We start from the raw sequence: 21,840 nt of genomic DNA, 5'->3' as shown, positions 1-21,840 counted from the left end.
GACCTAAAATGCCCTGACCTGACTCGGATCCAACCCGATTGCCAGCTCTAAACAATAGAGGCCACAAGGACCTAGAAAACAGAAACCATCGCAAACGAGAAATTACAAAGTCTACCACTACCTGCTGCTACAAACAAAAGAAGAACGAACACTAAATAACAGAATTCAATCAGATTTCATTTTATTTAGGTGGTTACGGGGCACAAATTGTTTCGGAGCTCCATATGTAGCCACTGGCGGGTTCCATTTGTTATATTTATGATTTCTCTAAGAAATTGCGTCTTATATTGCACTACATTGGCGGTTCAAGTGTGTCTACAGAAATAACAAAATATGGTTTAACGGATTGGATTGGTAGTTGTAGCCGAATTTGTCACAATTCACAGACTATTGACTATTGTGGTGAATGTAAATGGATTACTTTACCCATTTTACAAAAACCCTACTACTAGACCGCGATACTTTGGCCCATAAAGCCTCACTAGCTAGGCCTGACTTTAGCCTAATTAGATAATACAGCATAAGTTGAGTAGATTATGACCAAACACCAGCCCATTATTAGCTGGATATCTGTGCCCAAAAGGCTAACTTGGTCAATGTTCACTCCCACATACAAATATGTCTCCTGTGCTAATTTGCATTGATTCGGCGGAACAGCCATACTCGGAACAAGTTTGAATCTTTTTCCGGAAAGGGTATTACCCAAGAATGATCCATCACAAAACCACCACCGTATCCACAGTAATCTACAAACATACACATGTATTGGAAATTAACAAATATGTATACCCAAGAATGATTTATTCACCTCCTCTTGTGTTATGTATCTATAGATGGCACATTATTCATCTAAACTACTAAATACAACATAAAAAGAAATGCTGAAAAATACGGACAGGTCTAATGCAGAATTCTGAATTCTTGTACAAATCTATAAATATTCAAAAACTCAAAAACCCATACCCTATGTACCCATATCCAGACATGAATTAACATCAATTTGTAACTGGCACCTATTCCAACTGTACTTTAGACCTATGAATTCTGACCTTGAATTGAACAGTAATTCTCCCAAAGAAATACAAGCACAAACACCACCACCATCACAGTTATAAAATTGAACAGAGAAACACCAGGTGCTGATCTTACATGACGGAGCAGGGACTTGGGCTGTCGTTAACCGCCACTTGGACATAACAATTACAATATCCTCGTGGACATCTATTATAAGGGCAAATTACTTGCGGGGTTAGTGGTTGTGGTTGTGGGCATTGGATTTTACTTACACAAATAATACAACGACATCCCGGTGGACATCCCGGCGGTGGGTATTCCGTTGGAAATCCTGGTGGACATCCCGGTGGATAGATATAACGAACATGTATTGGTGTTTTTTTGTCATCTTTCCCATTCTTCCCGTCTTCGCTTTCTTTCTTCTTTTCCTCTGCCTTTTTCTTAATACAAATAATGCAGTAACATCCCGGTGGACATCCGACAACAATGCATTCCTCTTCGTCTTTCTTTTCGTCTTCTTTCTTTTTATCCTCTTCAATTTTCTCCAAGATTGCATAACCAACTTTCTTCCTCAAGATGTTCGTCAAGCAGGTGGTATCCACGTCCTCTCCGACTACCACCATTTTATCCTTGGAGTCATCAAGCGCCACCGAGGTCACTCCTGTGTATATATAATCAACCACATTCAAATAACTCAAAACCAATCAACAGAGATGGACAGCTTGCTGTTATTTTTTGCTTTCTAAGCAGTTCTCTGCTCGTGAATGAGAGAGCATATATGAACGATTTAGTCATTTTTAATCCATCTACTGTGATATATAATACACAAAACAAGATCAAGTTTCGATGTGATACGCACCACATGCTGCTGCAGCGATCCTCATGGCCTTGTGCCGGCAATCGTCACAGTGCATATCCACCTTGATAGTGATCTTTTGCTGTTGCAGAAGCAAAACAACACAATAAAGTTAGCCCAGAATTAATGAACCAATCAATCATAATGGTTGAGACGAAGTGCTTCCATCTGTTTGCTTATTCTCCCGACACAGCTCTGCAACAAAACAAAAATTCAAAAAGCAAACTGGGATATGATAAAACATCAGACACATCCCTAGAGTTCTCCTACCTTCATATTTGCTCGTCTCAAATGAAAACCAACAAGAAGAGAAGGGGTCTCACAGCTTTCTGATCTTCGAAAGGACGTAATGAGTTGATATATATAGGGAGTTGAGGTGGAGACTGTAATTTTAGGGGATGCCCACATGTACAAATCTCTAGTTAGTCCTAATGAAGGGTAATTTGGCCTGACCTCGTAACAGGGAGACACGTGGACGTGACTCGATATAAGTGACAATTTAGCATGATTAGATCAGCACGTGGACGTGGCTCGACATAAGTGATATGTCAACATGATCAATTCGCTACAAAGCAACCTTGGGTACCCCGTTTCCCCAAATTAGAGTTATTTCGAGCCAAAATCATCCCGAACTAAGATCACCTCAGTACTAGTTCGCGACTAGGATAGCGGTACCAACTCCGCGACAGATCGATCTCGGACAGCTGGGCTCACCTCGGAAAGAGTTCACCTCGGGGCAAGCCTACCTCGGTGCAAGATCGCCACGATATTAAGGCACTTCGGCATTCAGAGCAGGTCGGGTCTGAAGAACACGAGCTCAGGCAGCTCGCCACCAAGCAACCCGACACTTCACAGGCAGCTCGCTACCTAGTCAGGCCGACCTCCGCATGACAACCCCGAGGATCTCACCACTGTACCCCGCATCTTACGGGATCATACCTTGTAACGACTATATTATTTCACCCACTCCTTGATTCTGGCGGAGATGGGCAACCTTACCGGTTGGTGGCATTATCCCCACCTAATATGAAAACAGATCCCATCACAGCGAAGATCTAGAAACTACTCCACCAAACCTACGAGGACTCCGGTATATAAAGACCTCACCCCCCAGGGGCGAAGGTATGCGTAATCTCTGCTCTCTAGCTCTCTAATTCTCTGATGTCATCTTTAAGCTCTCTACTAAGTGCTAACTTAGCCATCGGAGTGACCCCGTCGGGTAAGCCACCCCGGGCTCTCTGATTCATCTCTTGCAGATTCCTCAGTTTCCGTTGTTGCTGGTAGCTAGATCGTCTCCAACAGGGAGCAGCCGAATTGCGCTATATCAAGTCCAATCATGTCAACAACTCAAAACTCAACAAACCAAACCACGTTATAATATTCAGAGTTCCAGTTCTAGTGTTCTGCATTCCACCAACCTAGTTCCAAGGTTTAAGATATTATTATTAGCCAATTACAAACAAGTTTCTGATCGATATTATTAGTTGATAAGCTAGATATCTCAACATGTTGCACCAAACCCAACTATCAAATTAGGACTGATGAATCAATGGACCACTTCCATTGGTAATATATGAAACCAGGTGGAGATGTTAGCCATCCATCTCTTCTAAGTTCTAAATGGGTGAAGGTGAAATAATTGAGAAGATTAGGGCATTGTTTGACAAGTCTTTTCATGTTGTCTTTTGTGTGCTTCCACAAGTATGAAAGATCAAAAATCGGTCTTTTTCTATTTGGTAACCAAAAGCTAGAAAAATGAAAAGTACGGTCATGAAAAAACCTAAAAAGACTGAAAATGCCGAATTTCGGGAAGCTTCAATTGAAGCTTTCTAGTCTTTTTATGTGATAGGTAGCTCCTCAACTCATTTTTAAAAGTCCAATAGACTGAATAACTTAGCAAATGGTCTTTATCTTTAAAGACAAGAACTCAAAAGCTCAATATATCTTTTGGCCATCTAAAATCTAGACTAATGAAGAATTTTTCTTAAAAGAACTTACCAAACGGCACCCTGATAAAAGAGAGACTTCTTATTATCTACATGGACATGAAGAATGACGGTTAGTAGATTCACCAACATTTTGGACCAATGGATGTAAATGGTTTGGAATGTGAAGACTTTGTCCTTTAAATTCAAATTGTCTTTTACTGTCCTACTTTCTCTTACCTCGAAAACTTATAACTCTCATACCTAGGCATGTGTGCAGCTGGAGACGGGTTCTTGTGCTAGTATTTTAAAGAAGTCGTAAGTGTAATTCATACTTTAAAATGCTATTCTCTTTAGGACTGTCCAATTGACTCAAAATCTTTGAGTTGGGTTTCTTTGTTTCTTCGTGTCCTTTAATAGCTATCAGTACCAACTGAGACAATTGGCATCTGCGTTGTCTCTTATGTTATTGTAAAGACCTTGACTTAATTAAACAAATAATCGCTTGACTAATTAATTAAAGATATGATTTATTTCATGTAACTTTACTAAATCATCATTATAAGAGGCAAACCATTGAATAAATTAGACGCCCATGTGGTGGTTAAGTGGGAGAGAGAGATGGCAAAACAACCACGCCAACTCAGTGGAAAGAGACAGATTCCTGAGATGATGAATCTGGTCATTCTGAAGTCAGAAGCTTGGTTCTTGGGATTCCGCGTCTTTGTTAGAATTAATCAATATGAGGTCGAAGATGTGAAAGATATGGTGAGCCTTTGGTGCAATGGTTGGACTCATCCGCTGTGACCTAGATTAAAGTATGGGGTGTTTCGATACACATGAACAGATATATTAGGTGTTTCGATACTTCATAACTTGTTTTAGTGCTTTTTCTTTTTTCTTTTTTTCAAAATTGTTTCAGGAGTCAAATTTTTATCTGAAAGTGGCCAAATTTCAAAATACCCCTTATTTAAGATTTTAACAAACTATCAATATAATGCCATACGTCCTATGCAACATGTATAATATTTAAATTTTGAACCTTACTACCTTGACTGCTTACTCCATCCTTGAAACGTGGACGTAGCAGCCAATCTGAGCTAGCCCAGTTTCTTCGTTTAACTGCGTCCATTATTACCGAAAAAAAAAAAACCAAATTTATCGATGGTCAAGAGAGAGAGAAAGAAGAGTGTAGCAAGATCAAGAAAGTGGGTCCAATTCCTATATATAAAATTGCAGTTTATTATCTCAATGAATATGGTCGAAAGGAAAAAATCAAACGTTAGTATGTTTCAAATGTATCTATGCATGGCATGCAATCCACGTGGGCTTACTTTTGCTCTGCCACGTCAATACCATAATTAATGAGCATACTCTGCATAAAGACCTAGCTATTAAGGTCAAATACAACTGCAAAAGTCAATAAAATTTTAGTAATTCAAAGTATTCATCTCGTCAGTGGTATTAAAATTAATGTTTACGCCAATAATTCCATTGTCTATAAAAGTTAATTAATTATAGATAATGTCAACTAATATCTATACCATTTATGTGGAACGTGGCCTTACATTAATTTTATTAACGAAAATATAAAATTCCATATTAAAAACGGTGCCTTCATCATCTCCCATGTGTCCGGATGCAGTAGTCATGTTAGATAAATATAGTGAGTGAACACGTAAAATTTGTGTGACACGTCTAGTTAATGTGTCTTTCACTCAAATACTTTTATTTTCTTACGTAGAAATTGTCTATTATTTTATTATTTTTTGTTAAAATAATTAAAAATAAAAAATAAAAACATAAATAAATCCTAAATCCTAATACATTTAGGTTTTTTTTTTTATTATTTGTATTTTTTAATTATTTTAACAAAGATAATAAAATAATGGATAATTTTTATTTAACAAAGCAAAAACGTTTGAATGAAAGACACATTAACAAGGATATATATCACCCACTTATTATATGTTCACTCATTATACTTACCTAACATGCCTACTACATCTGGTTAACTTGAATCCAATCCTGAAATTTCATCAATTCAATCCGATCCAAATCCATTTTAAGTTTATTTTTTATGTAAAATAATCATATAAATATGTATTTATATAATTGAGCAAATTTGATGACCTGTTTCTGCTGATGTATACTCCTGATTCTTGAAAAATATAACGTTTTGATATATCGCACAATTGTCATTATATATATATATATATATTTCCATGTGGCAGTTCAACTCAAGACTGATTATCAATCGACTGTCAATATATAGGTATGCATATATGTAGTGCAACTATATGTATCATATATGCATGCCAATAAATCTATATTTTCAGGTATTTTTTTTTTAAATTGATAATTATGTCTTCAATACATAATAATTAATGTTAAAATTTAATTAGCCTTAACCCTTTAGAAAATAACAATACTACAACAGAAAGTCCAGACGTTGGGTCAATCCAAATTCAACCCAAGCCAGCCAACCTGATGAGTTAGGGGTTTCACAGCTCGAGATGGATCAGGATTGGCCATAACCTGACCTAACTCTGCCTAACTTGCAGTCCTAATTGTCTCAACATATTACTTAACTTAAAGTGATCCATAAAAAATATTATTTTAACTTGAAGCGGAATTAATTAAGAAATAAGGCCCAATAATGATTTATAAGTTTTAGGGTAAGTTGTAAGGTGCCAACCGGCAGGTGGGTAAGATGTTCTGTTGGTTGTGGAGATTGGATTCCAATCTCACCTGCACATAGGTTGGGGGATGGGCTATTCCCCGATGGGTAGCCCTGGAATGCAAAAAAAAAAAAAAAAAAAAAATTAGGGCAAGTTATAAAGACCCACCTTGTACTTCTGAGGTGACAACACTTATGACTTACCCTTCCACCAAAACATAGTTTGTAGCAAACACTCTAAAACTTTAGGATTCTAGTACTTTGTCCATGATTTGTTAATAGCGGTGTTAAAGGTGAATATACAAATTACAATTACCAAGTTGCTCATTATTCACTAAAAGAATATATATATATATATAATACTACTGGAAAATTCATCTATAGAGGTAAAAACTTAAAAAATGCCTCTAAAAAAATAGGAGGCGGCTAAGTAAGTGCCTCTAAAAGACCTGTCGCTAAATGTTTTAGATGCGCTTGATTGAGCATTAGAGGCGGATTATTAAATTGAACTTTTAATGACAAATATGATTGCCTCTATCGTGCTGACGCTAAAAGTTCTATATAGAGGTAGTTAAAAGTGCCTCTGAAAGTTCAGAGTTTACTTAAACCAGCGAATTTACAGGTTTATGAATAAATATAAAAACAATTAATTGTTAACTTAGAGAAAACAAGAACAAGTGAGAGGATATAGACATAGACCTTCCACATTGAACAGAGACTCAGGGCAGGATCCAGAAAGACTTATTATTTAACCGCCTGACTTGTTTAAAAGGCCAGAAAGCACAAGTGATTAGGGTTGTTCATAAGAAGGCCCAACCCGACCAAACCGACCAACCCGAGTCGGCCGGGTTATCATCAGCATGGGCAGTTTCGGGTTGTGCAAATTCCTAAACTGATGATTCGGGTGGGTTTCGGTTTTCACACAAGAAAATCGAAATCGACCCAAACTGAACCGACTTAGTTCCTAGTTCAAACATGAAGTTCCAAAGCCCATTAGGCCACCTAGTTTTTGAATGGTTGCAAGAAACTTTGGATTAGTGAATAGTGATTAATGAACAACTTTTGTGATTAACTTTTCATTTAAATTTTATCATAGGAGATGGCTGAAATGATGTTCAATTTATGAGTGTTTTTAAAATTAGCAAGATTTTATCACATGGATGAACTTAGAACCGAAACCGACCCAACCCGACTCAAACCGATCAGGTCGGTTTTGCTTAACACTGGGTCGGTTTTGCTTTATATGTCATGTAACCCGATCAGGTCAGGTCAGTTGGAAAAACCGCAATAAACCAACCCAAACCGACCCGTGAACAGCCCTACAAGTGATCATTTGCTTGTATCCAAGAAAAAAATTTAGCATGCATGGAGGAAGAAAAAAAAAAGATAGCTTTAATCTAAAAAGAGTTGAGAAAATAAGAGTCAAACTTAAAACAGTTTACGAAGAATAAAAAATCCATTATTTTCACTGATTAGAATTCAGAAAATGGAAATAAGATTAAAGACAGACTGTTCTCCAAACTTACAGATAATTAAGGTTCTTAAGGTTCCCCAAAGAACTTGGTATTACACCATTGAACTTATTGTTTGAAGACCAAGTGTCTGTAGCTTCTCCAGCTTTCCTATATCAGCAGGTATGGGGCCAGATATGGCATTGTTTTGCAGCAACCTGCATAAAATGTTCAAAATTCTTTCATAGAATAAGTGTGAGGTTCGGTAAGGATGTTCTCCAAAATATGCGGAATATACCAAATGCCACCACCCCATCATCATCTTTACCAACCAATAACCAATAAACCACCCAACTATCCTATCAAATAAAATAAGGAACGGTTCTTGCTGTCTCCATCCCTTATTCATACTAATGCAGTACTTTGAGACTAGATAGTCGTGTTCCAATAATAGCAAAGCATGAATGAGAATGCAGTACAATGTCTAGAACCAGTGCTACGGCCGCATGTCGTGGTAGTTGTTCAATATCAAGTACATTCACTCATGCATAAATTAGTATATCTTTGAGTGCTCTAAGCATGAAACAAACATTACAAAACTCCCCAGAAACCCATAAAAGAAAATGTCAGACTAAATTCAAAGTAAGACATATTTCAAGAAGTCAAAATTTTGATACACTCATAAATTCACTTACATCTGTGACAAAATCATGGGGCGGAAACCGAGTATTTTTCCATGACAAGATCATCCAAAACTTGGCGAAGATTCTTTAACAATAGCAGAACAGATATCTACCAAAGTAAAACCTATCTTTTCAAGAACAGAATACGTACAAGGTGCTAAAAAGATATATAAACAAATAAATAAGAAACATTGTAATTGCTTTTTCCCAACATTTTGCAGCAAAATCCTTAGAAAATAAAACAGAGACTACCATTTGAAAATATACGAGGATGACTAAGAAATACTTCAAAATGTTAAACACTAGTAGTATACTAAAGTATAACAAACAGAACAACAATCAACACTAAGAGGCAGTCCTTAACGACCCAGGAACAAAAGGGGGAATGTGGGAATCATTGAAATCCCTCATTTTTCCTCGCATATAAGGGTCAAAAGAAAGATAGAGATTCTTCACAAGAAAAGCCCCACACCCTTCCTGAACCTCCAACTTAATCTTCCCGACCTTTAGTGCCATGTCTGATTCCACAGGAACTCCTTCAATGTAGTTGATGGAGGGTGATTTGGCCTGACCTTGTAGCATGGGGGCACGTGGACATGACCAGGTATAAGTGACAACTCAGTATGACAGCCTGGTCATAATTCGAAGTAACGAACTCGCCAGAGCCCAACCGGACAACTCGGTGGATGTGGCAATTGCCGGGAAGTAACACCCAACTTACCCCGAATTCTCTCTAAGGGAGGAGCGCCCCGAGCTCCCTCAAAGCGAGGAGTCCCGAGCTCCTCTTAAGACCAGAGCTCCTCCCAATGAGCCCCGAACTCTTCATTCCTGAGAAGGGAACACCCCGACTTGCGGCTAAGTATCCCGAAGTGGAAACACTTCGGGTCAGCACCATTAACACTCTTGTCCATACTTTCCTAAGGCTCGCCTCAAGCATAAGCACCTCGGCGCACCCCCAGCACCTCGGATTAAGGTAGCTCGGCAACCTGCAGGAAAGATTTGCCTGACAACAGTACCTGCCGAATCTGGAGGTTGCGCCCACGTCCCTCGTTAAGCGGTATTGTGCCTGCCATTTCCGAAAGATGTGGCACACCTGACAGGTCTGTACCCTGCAACGGCTGCCTGCACCCGCCACCTCAGCTCTGGCAGTAACGGCTGCGGTAGAGGCGGTTACGCCTGACTTGACAGAGGCGGTTACGCTTGATTTGACAGAACTCCAATATAAAAGGACCCCGATCCCCAATGAGCAAAGGTATTGAACTTGTGCCATCTACAATCTTAGCTCTCTCTCTCTTTGCATTCTCTACAGTTTTCTCAGAGTTCTAACTTAAGCATCGGATTGTTCCTACCGGGCAAGCTCCCCGGGAATTCTTCACCTCCCTCTTCTTCTCAGGTACCGTCTGTTGCCAACTAGGAGCCAGGTTTCCGCCAGCTAGGAGTGTCCGGATCGCGCAGCATCATTTGGCGTCGTTTGTGGGAATTGCTTCAAAAAGCCTTCATCCAATCTCTGCAACTCTCAGAACTCAGCATCCATGGCTTCCTCCAGCAATACCAGACGAGGTGCCAACCAAAACGCCTTTGAGAAGCGACCCCAGCTTCCCACTGTCTGCATTGGACAGTTCACTGTCCCCCTCTCTACGGACGGAGTTCCCAGCCTGAATGTGCCTCAGATAGTGGCACCGGTGAACGCTCCACTTCCTTCCACGATTGGAACAACATTCACTGAACCCTCCATCGTTCCTCTGGTGACCACCCAAAACTAGCTTGAAGACCTGATGCAATGCATGCGAACTATTTAAGCTCAAATGCAACAGTTCCAACAGTTTCAACTCTATCAACAACAAGTGTTGCATCAAGTTTCCCAGTATCAATATCAATAACAGTTTCCTCCACTACCTCAGGCCCAGCAGCCGCTCCCTCCTCGGCATCCGGCCACGCAGCAAGCCAAGCCTCGCCGTCGGAATGAACGTCCTTCTCGCCGGGGAGAGACCTCGGCATTGTCTCATGGAAGGAAAGAGAGACCAGCTACCCCTGCCTCGCAGTCTGCAGTCAGGTCGGGGGCCTCTCAGCCAGTTAGGCCCGCATCGCCTCAGCATTCGCAATCCGAGCTCCCGCTCGTCGAAAACCAGTTTGAGGTACTAGCCGCGGATTTCTGGAAAGGGCCCTCAATTCGCAGCTACCAACAGTAGTTCGAGCCCCTCCCTGGGCCCATCGAGCTTGGTAACATAGAGGCCAGCAGTAATAACGCCGAGCTAGCAAAGAAGCGGTAGAGGCGTCGCCGAGCTCGCCGAGCTGCCACTCACGACCTGCCTGAGCTCAAGGGTAAGGAATAGGTAAGCTCGGGTGAAGTAAAAGATACCCCGCTTCTCTCAGTTCCATCCCCCCTATCACCAGAACTCCATGTTGTTCCTATGCCCAAGGACTTTAACGTTTCCCCATTGGATAAGTATGACGGATCCTTCGATCTGAATGACCATGTTGACACCTTTCAGTCCCAGATGCACTTGGCGAGGGCTAGCGAGTCCTGCATGTGTGTGGCTTTCTCCGTCACCTTCAAAGGGGTGGCCCGCACATGGTACCGGAACCTTGTGCCCGGATCAATAAGAAGCTGGGCGTAGTTCGTGCAAGTCTTCACTTCTCATTTTGTCACCAGCAAGCGGTGCCCTAGAACCCTAGAACCCAACCTGGACCCTGCAGTTCGGCTCACTGCGGCCAAGAGAGGCATCACGCACAAGGAATTCAAGTGGCATGTGGTTGTTAATCAACCCAAGACTGTGACCGAGTTCCTCAAGCTCGCAGATCAGTTTATAGGGATGGAGGAGGAGATCAACCAGAAAGGTGAACAGGCCCTTGAGAAAAGAAAAAGGGATATAGAGTCCTCAACTCAGGGTGATAGCAAGAAGAAGAAGAACCAAGCTCGGGGGGCAAGGCCAGGTCAGCCTTTCTGAGCTCCAGCAGTAGGGAGAACGGACTACACGCCCCTGAATGCGAAGCGGGCTGAAATCCTTATGGCGATCAAGGACGCCCCGTATGTGAAGTGGACACCTCGGCTGAAGGTGGATCCTAGTGTAAGAAATAAGAATTTGTATTGTAATTTCCATAAAGACCACTGTCATAGTACCGAAAATTGTAAAAACCTCTGCGACGAGATAGAGGAGCTCACCCGTCGCGGATACTTAAGAAATTTTGTACAGAATAATAATAATAATAAAGCAGATCGGCAGGGGGAGCAGAGTAGAGATGCTTCCGAATCCAGTAGGCAAGCAGAGCAGCCACAGAGGCAGCCCCCTGAAGAAAGACCAGTTTGGGGAACTATTCATGTGATCGTCGGAAGTTCGATCGTCGCGGGCTACACCTCGAACATCAGCTTGCGAGGCCGCCAGGGAAGAGCAGAATCCCCCAAAGCGGCCAAGGACGGAAGACCCGATCTTCTTCACAGAGGATGATGCGCGATGTCCACTACCCCCACGATGATGCGCTTGTCATAAAGATAAAGATTATTGACTTTGAAGTCAGGCGTGTCCTCGTTGACTCTGGCAGCTCAGCAGATATCCTTTCCAAAGCAGCATTCGACAAACTACAGCTCCGGGAGAGTGATCTCAAGCCTGCAAGCACTCCCTTGGTAGGTTTCAGCGGAGAGGAAGTCAGGCCCCTGGGAAGAGTCACCATACTTGTGGAGGTCGGCACCTGGCCTAGCATGGTGAAGCTCAACCATGATTTCTTGGTAGTCACGACTCCCTCCCCGTACAATGCCATAGTAGGTCGGCCCATCACCCACGCCTTATGCGCAGTGGTCTCCACCTACTATCTCTTAATGAAGTTCCCTACGGACTTTGGAGTCGGGGTGGCGCGAGGCGATCAGCTTGAGTCCCACAAATGCTACGTCGCCACCCTCAAAGGAAAAGCCATGGTGGTAGATGACCTCGAGCTGGAACGACCTGCGGAGTAGTGTGAGGAGCGAGCTGCACCCACCGAAGAGATTGTCTCCATCCCGACATCGATAGAGGACCCAGCTCGGACACTTCAGATCGACGCTTCTTTTGAGGAGCCTCTGTGATCCCAGCTAGTAAGTTTCTTACTTGAAAATTTAGATGTTTCTGCATGGTCCGCGGCAGAGATTCCAGCATAGACCCTAGCATCATAACTCACAAGCTTAATACTAATCCTGTACTTAGGCCCGTTAGACAAAAGAAATGCAACTTAGCCCCAGAACGATGGAGAACAATTGACGAGGAGGTCGGGAAGCTCCTCGCAGCCGACTTTATCAGAGATGTCCATTACCTGAGCTGGATGGCCAACCCCATTCTGGTAAAAAAGGCTAACGGTAAATGGCACATGTGCGTCGATTATACCGACCTGAACCGAGCTTTCCCAAAGGACTGCTTCCCTCTCCCCAGGATTGACCGTCTGGTGGACGCGACCTCAGGGCATGAGTTGTTGAGTTTCTTAGACGCCTATTCGGGCTACACCAGATCAAGATGGACCTACCTGACGAAGAAAAGACTACCTTCATAACCGAGCACGGCTTGTACTGTTACAAGGTCATGCCCTTTGGGTTAAAAAATGCCGGGGCAACCTTCAGAGATTTGTAAATAACTTATTTGAGCCATTGATTGGCAGAAAAATAAAATGTTATGTAGACGACATGGTCATCAAAACCCAATTTTCACATGATTTAATACAAGAGTTGCATTCATTTTTTGAAATTCTACGCAAGTTTTACATGAAATTGAACTCGAATAAGTGTGTCTTCGGTGTTACTTTGGGTAAATTCATAGGGTACATCATTAACTGGCACGACATTGAGGCTAACCCGGGCAAAATTAAGGCTATCATAGAAATGAGACCACCCCGGAAATTGAAGGAGGTTCAGAAATTGAACGGTCGTATAGCCGCTCTGAGTCATTTCATGTCCAAATCGGTAGATCACTGCCTGCCTTTCTTTAAGGCAATTAAAAGCAAAGGCTTTGAATGGACTGAAGAGTGCCAGCTCGCGTTCGACGAGCTCAAAAGGTACCTCGCCAGCATCCCAGTCTTAACCCGACTCGAAGAGGGTGATGTTTTAGAGCTGTACCTCTCGGCAAGTGACGAGGTGGTCAGCTTGGTACTAATAAGAGAAGTAGATCGGGTTCAACGACCCGTCTACTACGTTAGTAAAGTGTTGCAGGGAGCAGAGACGAGGTATCCAGAGATAGAAAAGCTGGCCTACGCACTAGTCATTGCACCCTAGAAGCTCCGTTCGTACTTCCAAGCTCACACAGTCATCGTCCTTACCAACAAACCTCTGAGGCAAGTCCTACTCAAGCCCGAGGTCTCTGGTAGGTTGACGAAGTGGGCCATAGAGTTCAGCGAGTACGATCTCCAATACAAACCCAAGGCCGGTCGAACACGAAGTGGGTCATTGCTCAAGCCCAAGCCTTAGCAGATTTTGTCGCAGAATGCACCTTTAGCTCCGAAGTCCCCAGGCCGGTCAAACACAAGGCCCCTAGCTCGGGTGAGCCTGAGGTTCCCAGGCCGGTTGAGCTCGAGCACTGTGAAGTAGCAACCAGCGTGGCATCTCTCCTAGTGAGACCAAGCGCGAATTAGGATGAAGAGCCCTGGATCCTTCACGTAGATGGCTCATCAAACCAGCAGGGCAGCGGAGCTAGGATCATCCTCTACGGGCCAAGCGGCGTGAAACTGGAGTATGCACTACGCTTTGAGTTCGCAGCATCAAACAATGAAGCGGAGTACGAGGCGTTACTAGCCGGGTTGGCTCTTGCAAACGAAGTGAAAGCCAAACACATTGTCATCTACAGTGATTCTCAGCTTGTGGTCAACCAGGTTACGGGTGAGTACGAAGCTCGCGAGCCAACCATGATCGCTTACTTAGCCAAAGTAAGAGAGGTTATGCTCAACTTCCAGTCACACTTCATCCAGCAGATCCTGAGATCAGATAACGTTGAGGCCAATGCCCTATCCCGGTTAGACAGCACCAGTGATAACACCGTGAGAACCGTGTATATAGAGAACTTACCTCGGCCTAGCATTCTCGGGGGGGCAGAGGAGGTCGCTCCCGTCGTTCAAGTAGAGCCGAGCTGGATCGATCCGCTTGCGGGCTTCCTGCTACACGGAACCCTCCCTGCAGATCATAATGCTGCTAGAAGGGTAGAGCGTTAGGCAGCCAAATACGTCATGATAGACGGACGACTGTAACAAAGATCCTACACGCTCCCCTATTTGCGTTGCTTGCGACCCTCTGAGGCCGAGCTCGTCCTCCGCGATACTCATGAGGGCCTGTGAGGTGGACACTTGGGGGGCAGGGCTTTCACCCAGAAAGCACTGCGATATGGGTATTACTGCCCAACGATGAAGGCAGACGTGACTGAGCTCATCAAAAAATGCGACGTGTCAGAAGCACGCCAACATCCACCACCAGCCTGCCGCCGACCAAAAATATCTTACCAGCCCGTGGCCATTCGCACAGTAGGGGATCGACATACTCGGCCCATTCCCACCAGCAACAGGGCAAAGAAGGTTCCTAGTGGTGGCAGTCAATTATTTTATTAAGTGGGTTGAGGCTGAACCCCTCACAACGATCACAGCTCGGAATGTGCAGAACTTCTTATGGGAGAGTATAGTATGCCGCTTCAGACTACCTCGAGTACTGATCTCCGATAATGGTAAACAGTTCGAGGACATCAAATTCCAGAACTGGTGCAAGGACATGGGGATACAACAAAACTTTACCACGATAGCGCACCCTCAAATAAACGGCCAAGCGGAAGTCACAAACAGAGCCATTCTCTGCGAACTGAAGGCACGACTAGACCGAGCTAAAGGAATATGGGCGGATGAGCTACCTAGTGTTCTATGGGCTTATCAGACCACGGTGAAGACCGCTACAGGAGAGACTCCCTTCAACCTCACCTATGGCATTGAGGTAGTTATCCTAGTAGAAATCGAGGTTCCCACGCTACGTCTAGAAGCGCACAACGACAAAGCAAACGAAGACAAGCTACACACCAACCTCGACCTACTTGACGAGGTACAGGACCTCGCGTTCGTTAGGACCGCGACCTACCAGCAGAGAGTAGTTCGATACTATAACGCCAGGGTAAAAAAGTGGAACTTTCGCGTCGGAGACCTGGTCCTTCAAAAAGTTATGGTGCCTGAGCACGGTGTTGGTAAGCTCGGGCCACATTGGGAAGGACCCTACCGAGCTAAAGGAAGATGGGCGGATGAGCTACCTAGTGTTCTATGGGCTTATCAGACCACGGTGAAGACCGCTACAGGAGAGACTCCCTTCAACCTCACCTATGGCACTGAGGTAGTTATCCCAGTAGAAATCGAGGTTCCCACGCTACGTCTAGAAGCGCACAACGACAAAGCAAATGAAGACAAGCTACACACCAACCTCGACCTACTTGATGAGGTACAGGACCTCGCGTACGTTAGGACCGCGACCTACCAGCAGAGAGTAGTTCGATACTATAACGCCAGGGTAAAAAAGTGGAACTTCCGCGTCGGAGACCTGGTCCTTCAAAAAGTTATGGTGCCTGAGCACGGTGTTGGTAAGCTCGAGCCAAATTGGGAAGGACCCTACCGAGTAAGGCGGGTGCTCGGGGAAGGTACATACGAGCTCGAAACCCTAGAAGGGAAACAAATACCTCGGGCATGGAATATTGTCAACTTAAGGTAATATTACCTATAAATTACCGAACTGAGTGGACTACAAGTCGCTCTCTGAGTCTAAGGGCCAAAATGTCGAGCTAACAAAAAGACATCGGCACTATAAGACCCAGTCACCTCTTCGGCATGGGCAAACTCTAGGAGGGGGTGGACCGTAGTCGCTCCTAGAGCCTAAGGGTGAAAATGCCGAGCTAACGATGACCTTGACACTATAAAACCCAGGAGGGTGTGACTATAAGTCACTCCCCCAGCCTAAGGGCTAAAACGTCTAGCTAACTAAGGGCCTCGGGCCTCATCGGTGTAGGCTTAGTATGCTAAGGTCGCAAGCAGCTCGGGTGTGAACCCTACGGTGCATAGCCCACCTCGGTTTACAACAGGTTGGACCCGCTAGGGACAACCATCAATTCAAGTAACCTAGGAGTAGATAGGTCGGGCATATGCCTTACTATGTCGCTCACCTCGGTGTACGTTATAAAAACCAACCCTACAAAGTACTGGGAGACAGTTCGGGGTGACGACAGTTGAGAAACCCTACTTCGGTCACTTAACTCTAATAGCTCGGATAAAACAATCATTTCAGCAAAAGAATAAAGTGACAACACTTGGCAAAAAACAAATTTCATTGATGGAGAGTTCTATACAATGAGCTCGATATAAAAAAAAGAAGAAGAAACTAAAGCTGAGCTCGCAGGCTCATAGTACAAGGACAACTATTTTGGGGTCGCTTCTACTCAGGACCTCCTCGGGAGCTTCAGCCAGGTCGGTGACATCTACCTCTTCGTCGCCACCCTCATCTTCGGAATTTGGATCCTCTGTAGCTTGTCGGGCTATGTCATTCATGATCCGTGAAGTGGTGATGGCATTTGTGTCGAGCTCGGGGTATGTGTGCCTAATTAACCACCTGCTAAGCTTGAAGCCCTTACGATAGGCCTCCCCCAGCACGGCATCGAACCTGTCTGACTTGACATAGTCCATAACGGCCTTGACCTTTGTCTCCTCTATGGCTTGGGTGAAGATCTCGGTTTTCTCCTCAATATTAGCCTTGAGGAACTCCACCTCATGCTCCAAGGCCCCCTTATCCTCCTTGAGGCCTTTCACCTCGAGCTCTAAGGCCCCCTTGTCTGCCTTGAGGGTGTTCACCTCGCTCCTCAGCTCGTCCCTCTCGCGTGCCAACTCTTCTTTCTCCGCCATCAGTGCTTCGATGACGTTGTTTTGAGCTGAAGCATCACTCTCCAGCTGATGGATTTGGTCGCGAGCTGCCCTCAGATCGGTATGGGTTGCGCGAGCCGAGTCCTCGACAGCCAGAGCCTGCTTCAGGTGCCTCTCGGACTAAAGGGTCAAGGCGTGCACGACGGAGTTCACCTGACAAGAGGAGGTCAGTTAGCACCGAAGAGGTAACGACAAAAAAGAAAAAAAGAGGGAGAAAAAGGAAAGAAGTCTTTAGAAGTTACCACCATAGAGTGAGTGGCAGCCCGGGCCCCGAGCTGACCAGGAGTGAGGTCGGCCCATTTCGAAACCTCTTCGGCGTAGACAACCCCCTTACTCTTCCGAAGGCTGCACTGTGGGATTAGGATACTCTGGGCTCCCTCCTAGCTCCTTGAGTTGGAAATCACCGTCTCAGTTGCACGAATGGGCTTGGCAGAGGCTTTAGCAGCTGCATCAGTGGCTTCGGCAGTTACCTCGGGCTCCATAGCGCCTTAGAAACGGGCTCTACTGCCGTCTTGAGCTACCGAGGTGGTAAATTCTCAAAGTCAATGACCGGAGAGGCATCAGGAAGCTCGGGCTCAGAGGAAGGGACCTGTGGAGACTCGACACGAGCTCTCTTGGGAGCTCACTTCTTTCTCCCCTTCATATGGCTGAAAAGCCTCTCCCCCTTAATCTTCTCTTCCTCCATGGGTCCAGCAACAAAGCTTGGCGTCAGCAATTCAAAGGTACAAGCTACTAAGGTAAAATGTTTAACTCTAGGTAAGATGACCTACCCGGGCTCAAGCCGGCCTGTATGAGCTCGCTCTCAGCGATATAATCCTTGTAATTAAACTCGAGCTCAGCCCATGGCTGGAGCGTCTCCCTTGTCTTCTTGTCCAATATAACGTCGGGGTCCTGGACAGCTGCCCTCCAATGAGTGGGGAAGGGCCATCCTGCGGTGTTCCGGACTACAAAGTAGTCCTGCTTCCAAGTTGGGACTTTGCTGGGAAGCTTGTGCAGTAACTTGAAACCCGGGCGAGGGGATAGATAGTAGGCCCGCCTGTGCTCGGGGAGAATGCTTGAAACGCTCTTCTTTATTGAGAGAATTGAACAAAAAATATCTAAGTCTAAAGGGAGGACGTAATCAAAGTAGAGGGAAATGGTCCCGACCACATTACGAATGGAGTTCGGGTGAAGCTGGTCTATTGTGATGTTGAAGTGATTCAGAACCTCTATGATAAGGGGGTGGAAAGGAAGATGGAGCCCGGCTATGAGCTGCTCCCAGAAGATCACGATCTCGTCAGGTCTATGCTCCCATGGGAAGTTACCCGCATGCAGACTGTAGGTATACTCCCTAGGTAAGTTGTACTGCCGAATAAGGTGTCGGAGTCTCTCCAGGGTCATGGTGGAAGGACAAAACCTATCCGGCATCCGACTGCGCCTCATGAGATTGGACTTCGGTAGGGTCACCCTGAGCCGAGGTACCCACCTCGGGCTCATTTAGTTGACTATCGAAACTAGACATGGTGAAAGAAACGAACTGGAAGAAATAAGGAAACTGAAAGAAAAGCTAAGGGGACTCACCAAGGAAAAACAACCGAACTGGGGGGAATTGACCCGAGCTGGAGACCTTAGACGCGAGCTCAAGGTGAATGCTGAGAACTTATGGCGAGGGAAAAATGACCAGGACCCCCACTATTTATAACCGCTATACTCGAGCATCAATGATCAAGATCAAGATGATCTGACGGCTCTCAAGAAAATCGGCTACGCGACCCCCGAGGTGAAATCGGTTTAGCGTGTTTTTTGACGTCCGCGGAGTCCATAGATCGCGTGACGTCCGCGCATGAACTGTACGCGACCCGGGTTGCTCTTGATTAAGCCGAGCAGTGAACTGGTCCAACCAATGAGCTACCTGACAAGAAGGCCTGAGCTCCGAGCCAAATCCACCCGGCACACCGCAGACTCCCCGCATTGGGTCAGAACCCCCAGTACGGGGAGTGGGGGGCAATTGATGGAGGTTGATTTGGCCCGACCTCGTAGCTTGGGGACACGTGGACATGACCTGGCATAAGTGACAACTCAGCATGACAGCCTGGCCATAATTCGACGTAACGAACTCGTCGGAGCCCGGTCGGACAACTCGGTGGATGTGCCAACTCGTCGGGAAGTAACACCCAACTTACCCCGAATTCTCTCTAAGGGTGGAGCGCCCCAAGCTCCCTCCAAGCGAGGAGTCCCGAGCTCCTCTTAAGACCCGAGCTCCTCCCAGTGAGCCCCGAACTCTTCCTTCCTAAGAAGGGAACACCCCGACCTGCGGCTAAGTATCCCGAAGTGGAAACACTTCAGGTCAGCACCATTAGCACTTTTGTCCATACTTGCCTAAGGCTCGCCTCAAGCATAAGCACTTCGGCGCACCCCCAGCACCTCGGTGTAAGGTAGCTCAGCCCAAGGTAGCTCGGTGCAAAGTAGCTTGGCAACTTGCAGGAAAGATTTGCCTGACAACAGTACCTGCCGAATCTGGAGGCTGCGCCCACGTCCCTTGTTAGGCGGCGTCATACCTACCATTTCTGAAAGATGTGGCACGCCTGACAGGTCCGTACCCTGCAACGGCTGCCTGCACCCGTCACCTCAACTCTAGTAGTAATGGCTGCAGCAGAGGTGGTTACGCTTGACTTGACAGAGGCGGTTATGCCTGATTTGACAGAACTCCAATATAAAAGGACCCCGATCCCCAAAGAGCAAAGGTACTGAACTTGCGCCATCTGCACTCTTAGCTCTCTCTCTCTTTGCATTTTCTATAGTTCTCTCAGAGTTCTAACTTAAGCATCGGGGTGTTCCCGCCGGGCAAGCTCCCCGAGAATTCTTCACCTCCCTCTTCTTCTCAAGTACCGTCCGTCGCCAGATAGGAGTGTCCGGATCGCACAGCATCAGTAGTGCTTGAAGATAATTTGCTTGTTCTAAACCACCGCCAGTGCCGAATCTTCCATGCAAACTTGTGCTTAATTCAGAGAGAGAGAGAGATAGAGCGAATGAAGGAGGCGATAACAAGCTTACCTGATCATGTTGGGCCATAAAATCGACCGATAGAACAGGGAAATCATTGTCATGTCATCTCTGATCATCTTCTATAACAGCAATGATGGTGGAGGCTTCAACCGGTGGATTCGGTGGGGGTAAATATTGTTGGTATTGGTTCCGCCTAATGTCCTACGTCAAGGAAACCATGTCGGTGACAACCACAGCTGTGTCTGCTCGATCAGTAAAGAAGGTAGAGTCTAGGGGATCAACAACATCTAAGGGAAGCCAAAATATTTTATATAGGTAAAGGGTGAAGGGCAGAAACGATGGAACGATGGCTACGGGTATTACCGCAACCAGTGAGAACAATGGAGGAATTTTAGCTATTGCAACTTATCGGGGAAAGAGGAGGAAAAGGGAAGGGGAAGAGAGGAAAAGTATAGCGAAAGTGAGAAGGAAAGTGAATGAATGAGAGGAAAGAGTAGAGTCGACTAGGGCATTACTGGTTCAAGCTCGATGCCCACAGAGTTGGGCGATTACTGTCATTTCATCACTGCGTCAAGTTGGGCGATTACTGGTTCAAGCTCGATGCCCAGAGAGTTGAGTTCGACCAGGGCATGAGAGGAATAAGAAGAGTAGAGTCAAGAGAAAAAGAAGAAATGAAAGAGGAGGAAGATTTGGCCAGCTGTTGCGCGCGCAAAATTTGGGCTCCAAAATAAATTAGCGACGAGTTATTAAGTGATTAAGTCCGCCAAAAATGTAATGGCAAAATTTTAATTATAGAGGCATTAAAAAGGGCCTCTAAACATGCTTTCTTTCACTTGCCATGCGTAGTGGATTTGAACTCAGCTGAGTTGAATATTTGGTTATTTGAGCTCAACTCAGTAGAAAGGCATGAGACTTGAGTTCGGTCGCGAGCTTGGCTCAAAAACTCATATGCTTGAACTTGATAGTGAACCAAGTTTCATCTCATATGCTTGAACTCGATGGTGATGGTGAACCAAGTTTCATATAAAAAATAAGAATTATACATATATAAATATATAATTATTTATTATTATGCAAAAAAAATATTATACACAATATAAGCTCGATTTGACTCATGAGGCCGAGCTTCATAGAGCTTGAGGTAAAAACAAAACTCGGTTTAGACCAAACTGAATCAAGTTTTTATATACCTGAATTTGAATAGCTTGTGAAAAGTTTTGACTCATGTGTGCTCTCATTTTGGACATTGGAGTGCTTCTTTTAACATTTACAAGAGAAATCACTTAAAGAATTTCAAAATCATCTAAAAAATTGATTGGGGCATTTCTGTAAAAAAGTCCATTAAATGCTTGTTCACTAAAAGCAC

At 44.8% G+C, this 21,840-nt stretch overlaps 1 protein-coding gene across 1 annotated transcript; it reads right to left on the bottom strand.

Moving 5' to 3' along the window:
- Nucleotides 1–807: 807 nt before the first annotated feature.
- On the bottom strand, nt 808–2,192 carry LOC104599930 (uncharacterized). The gene is made up of 3 exons (XM_010262683.2): nt 2,141–2,192; nt 1,874–1,952; nt 808–1,675 (listed from the first exon to the last, which is right to left on the bottom strand). Exons 1-3 carry the CDS (start codon nt 2,144–2,146, stop codon nt 1,146–1,148), a joined length of 615 nt encoding a protein of 204 aa, XP_010260985.1. The 5' UTR covers nt 2,147–2,192; the 3' UTR covers nt 808–1,145.
- Between the last annotated feature and the right edge of the window lie 19,648 nt (nt 2,193–21,840).

Source organism: Nelumbo nucifera, chromosome 5 (assembly GCF_055504915.1).
Source record: "Nelumbo nucifera cultivar China Antique chromosome 5, China Antique-T2T, whole genome shotgun sequence".
Lineage (NCBI taxonomy): Eukaryota > Viridiplantae > Streptophyta > Magnoliopsida > Proteales > Nelumbonaceae > Nelumbo > Nelumbo nucifera.
Note: the sequence above shows the minus strand (reverse complement) of the source record. Positions and strands in the feature narration are given on the sequence as shown.

Bases quoted from the DNA above. Each gene is read 5' to 3' on its own strand.
- LOC104599930 (XM_010262683.2), bottom strand. The intron at 1,676-1,873 runs GTGCGTATCACA...ATATATACACAG, and splicing joins GATCGCTGCAGCAGCATGTG to GAGTGACCTCGGTGGCGCTT.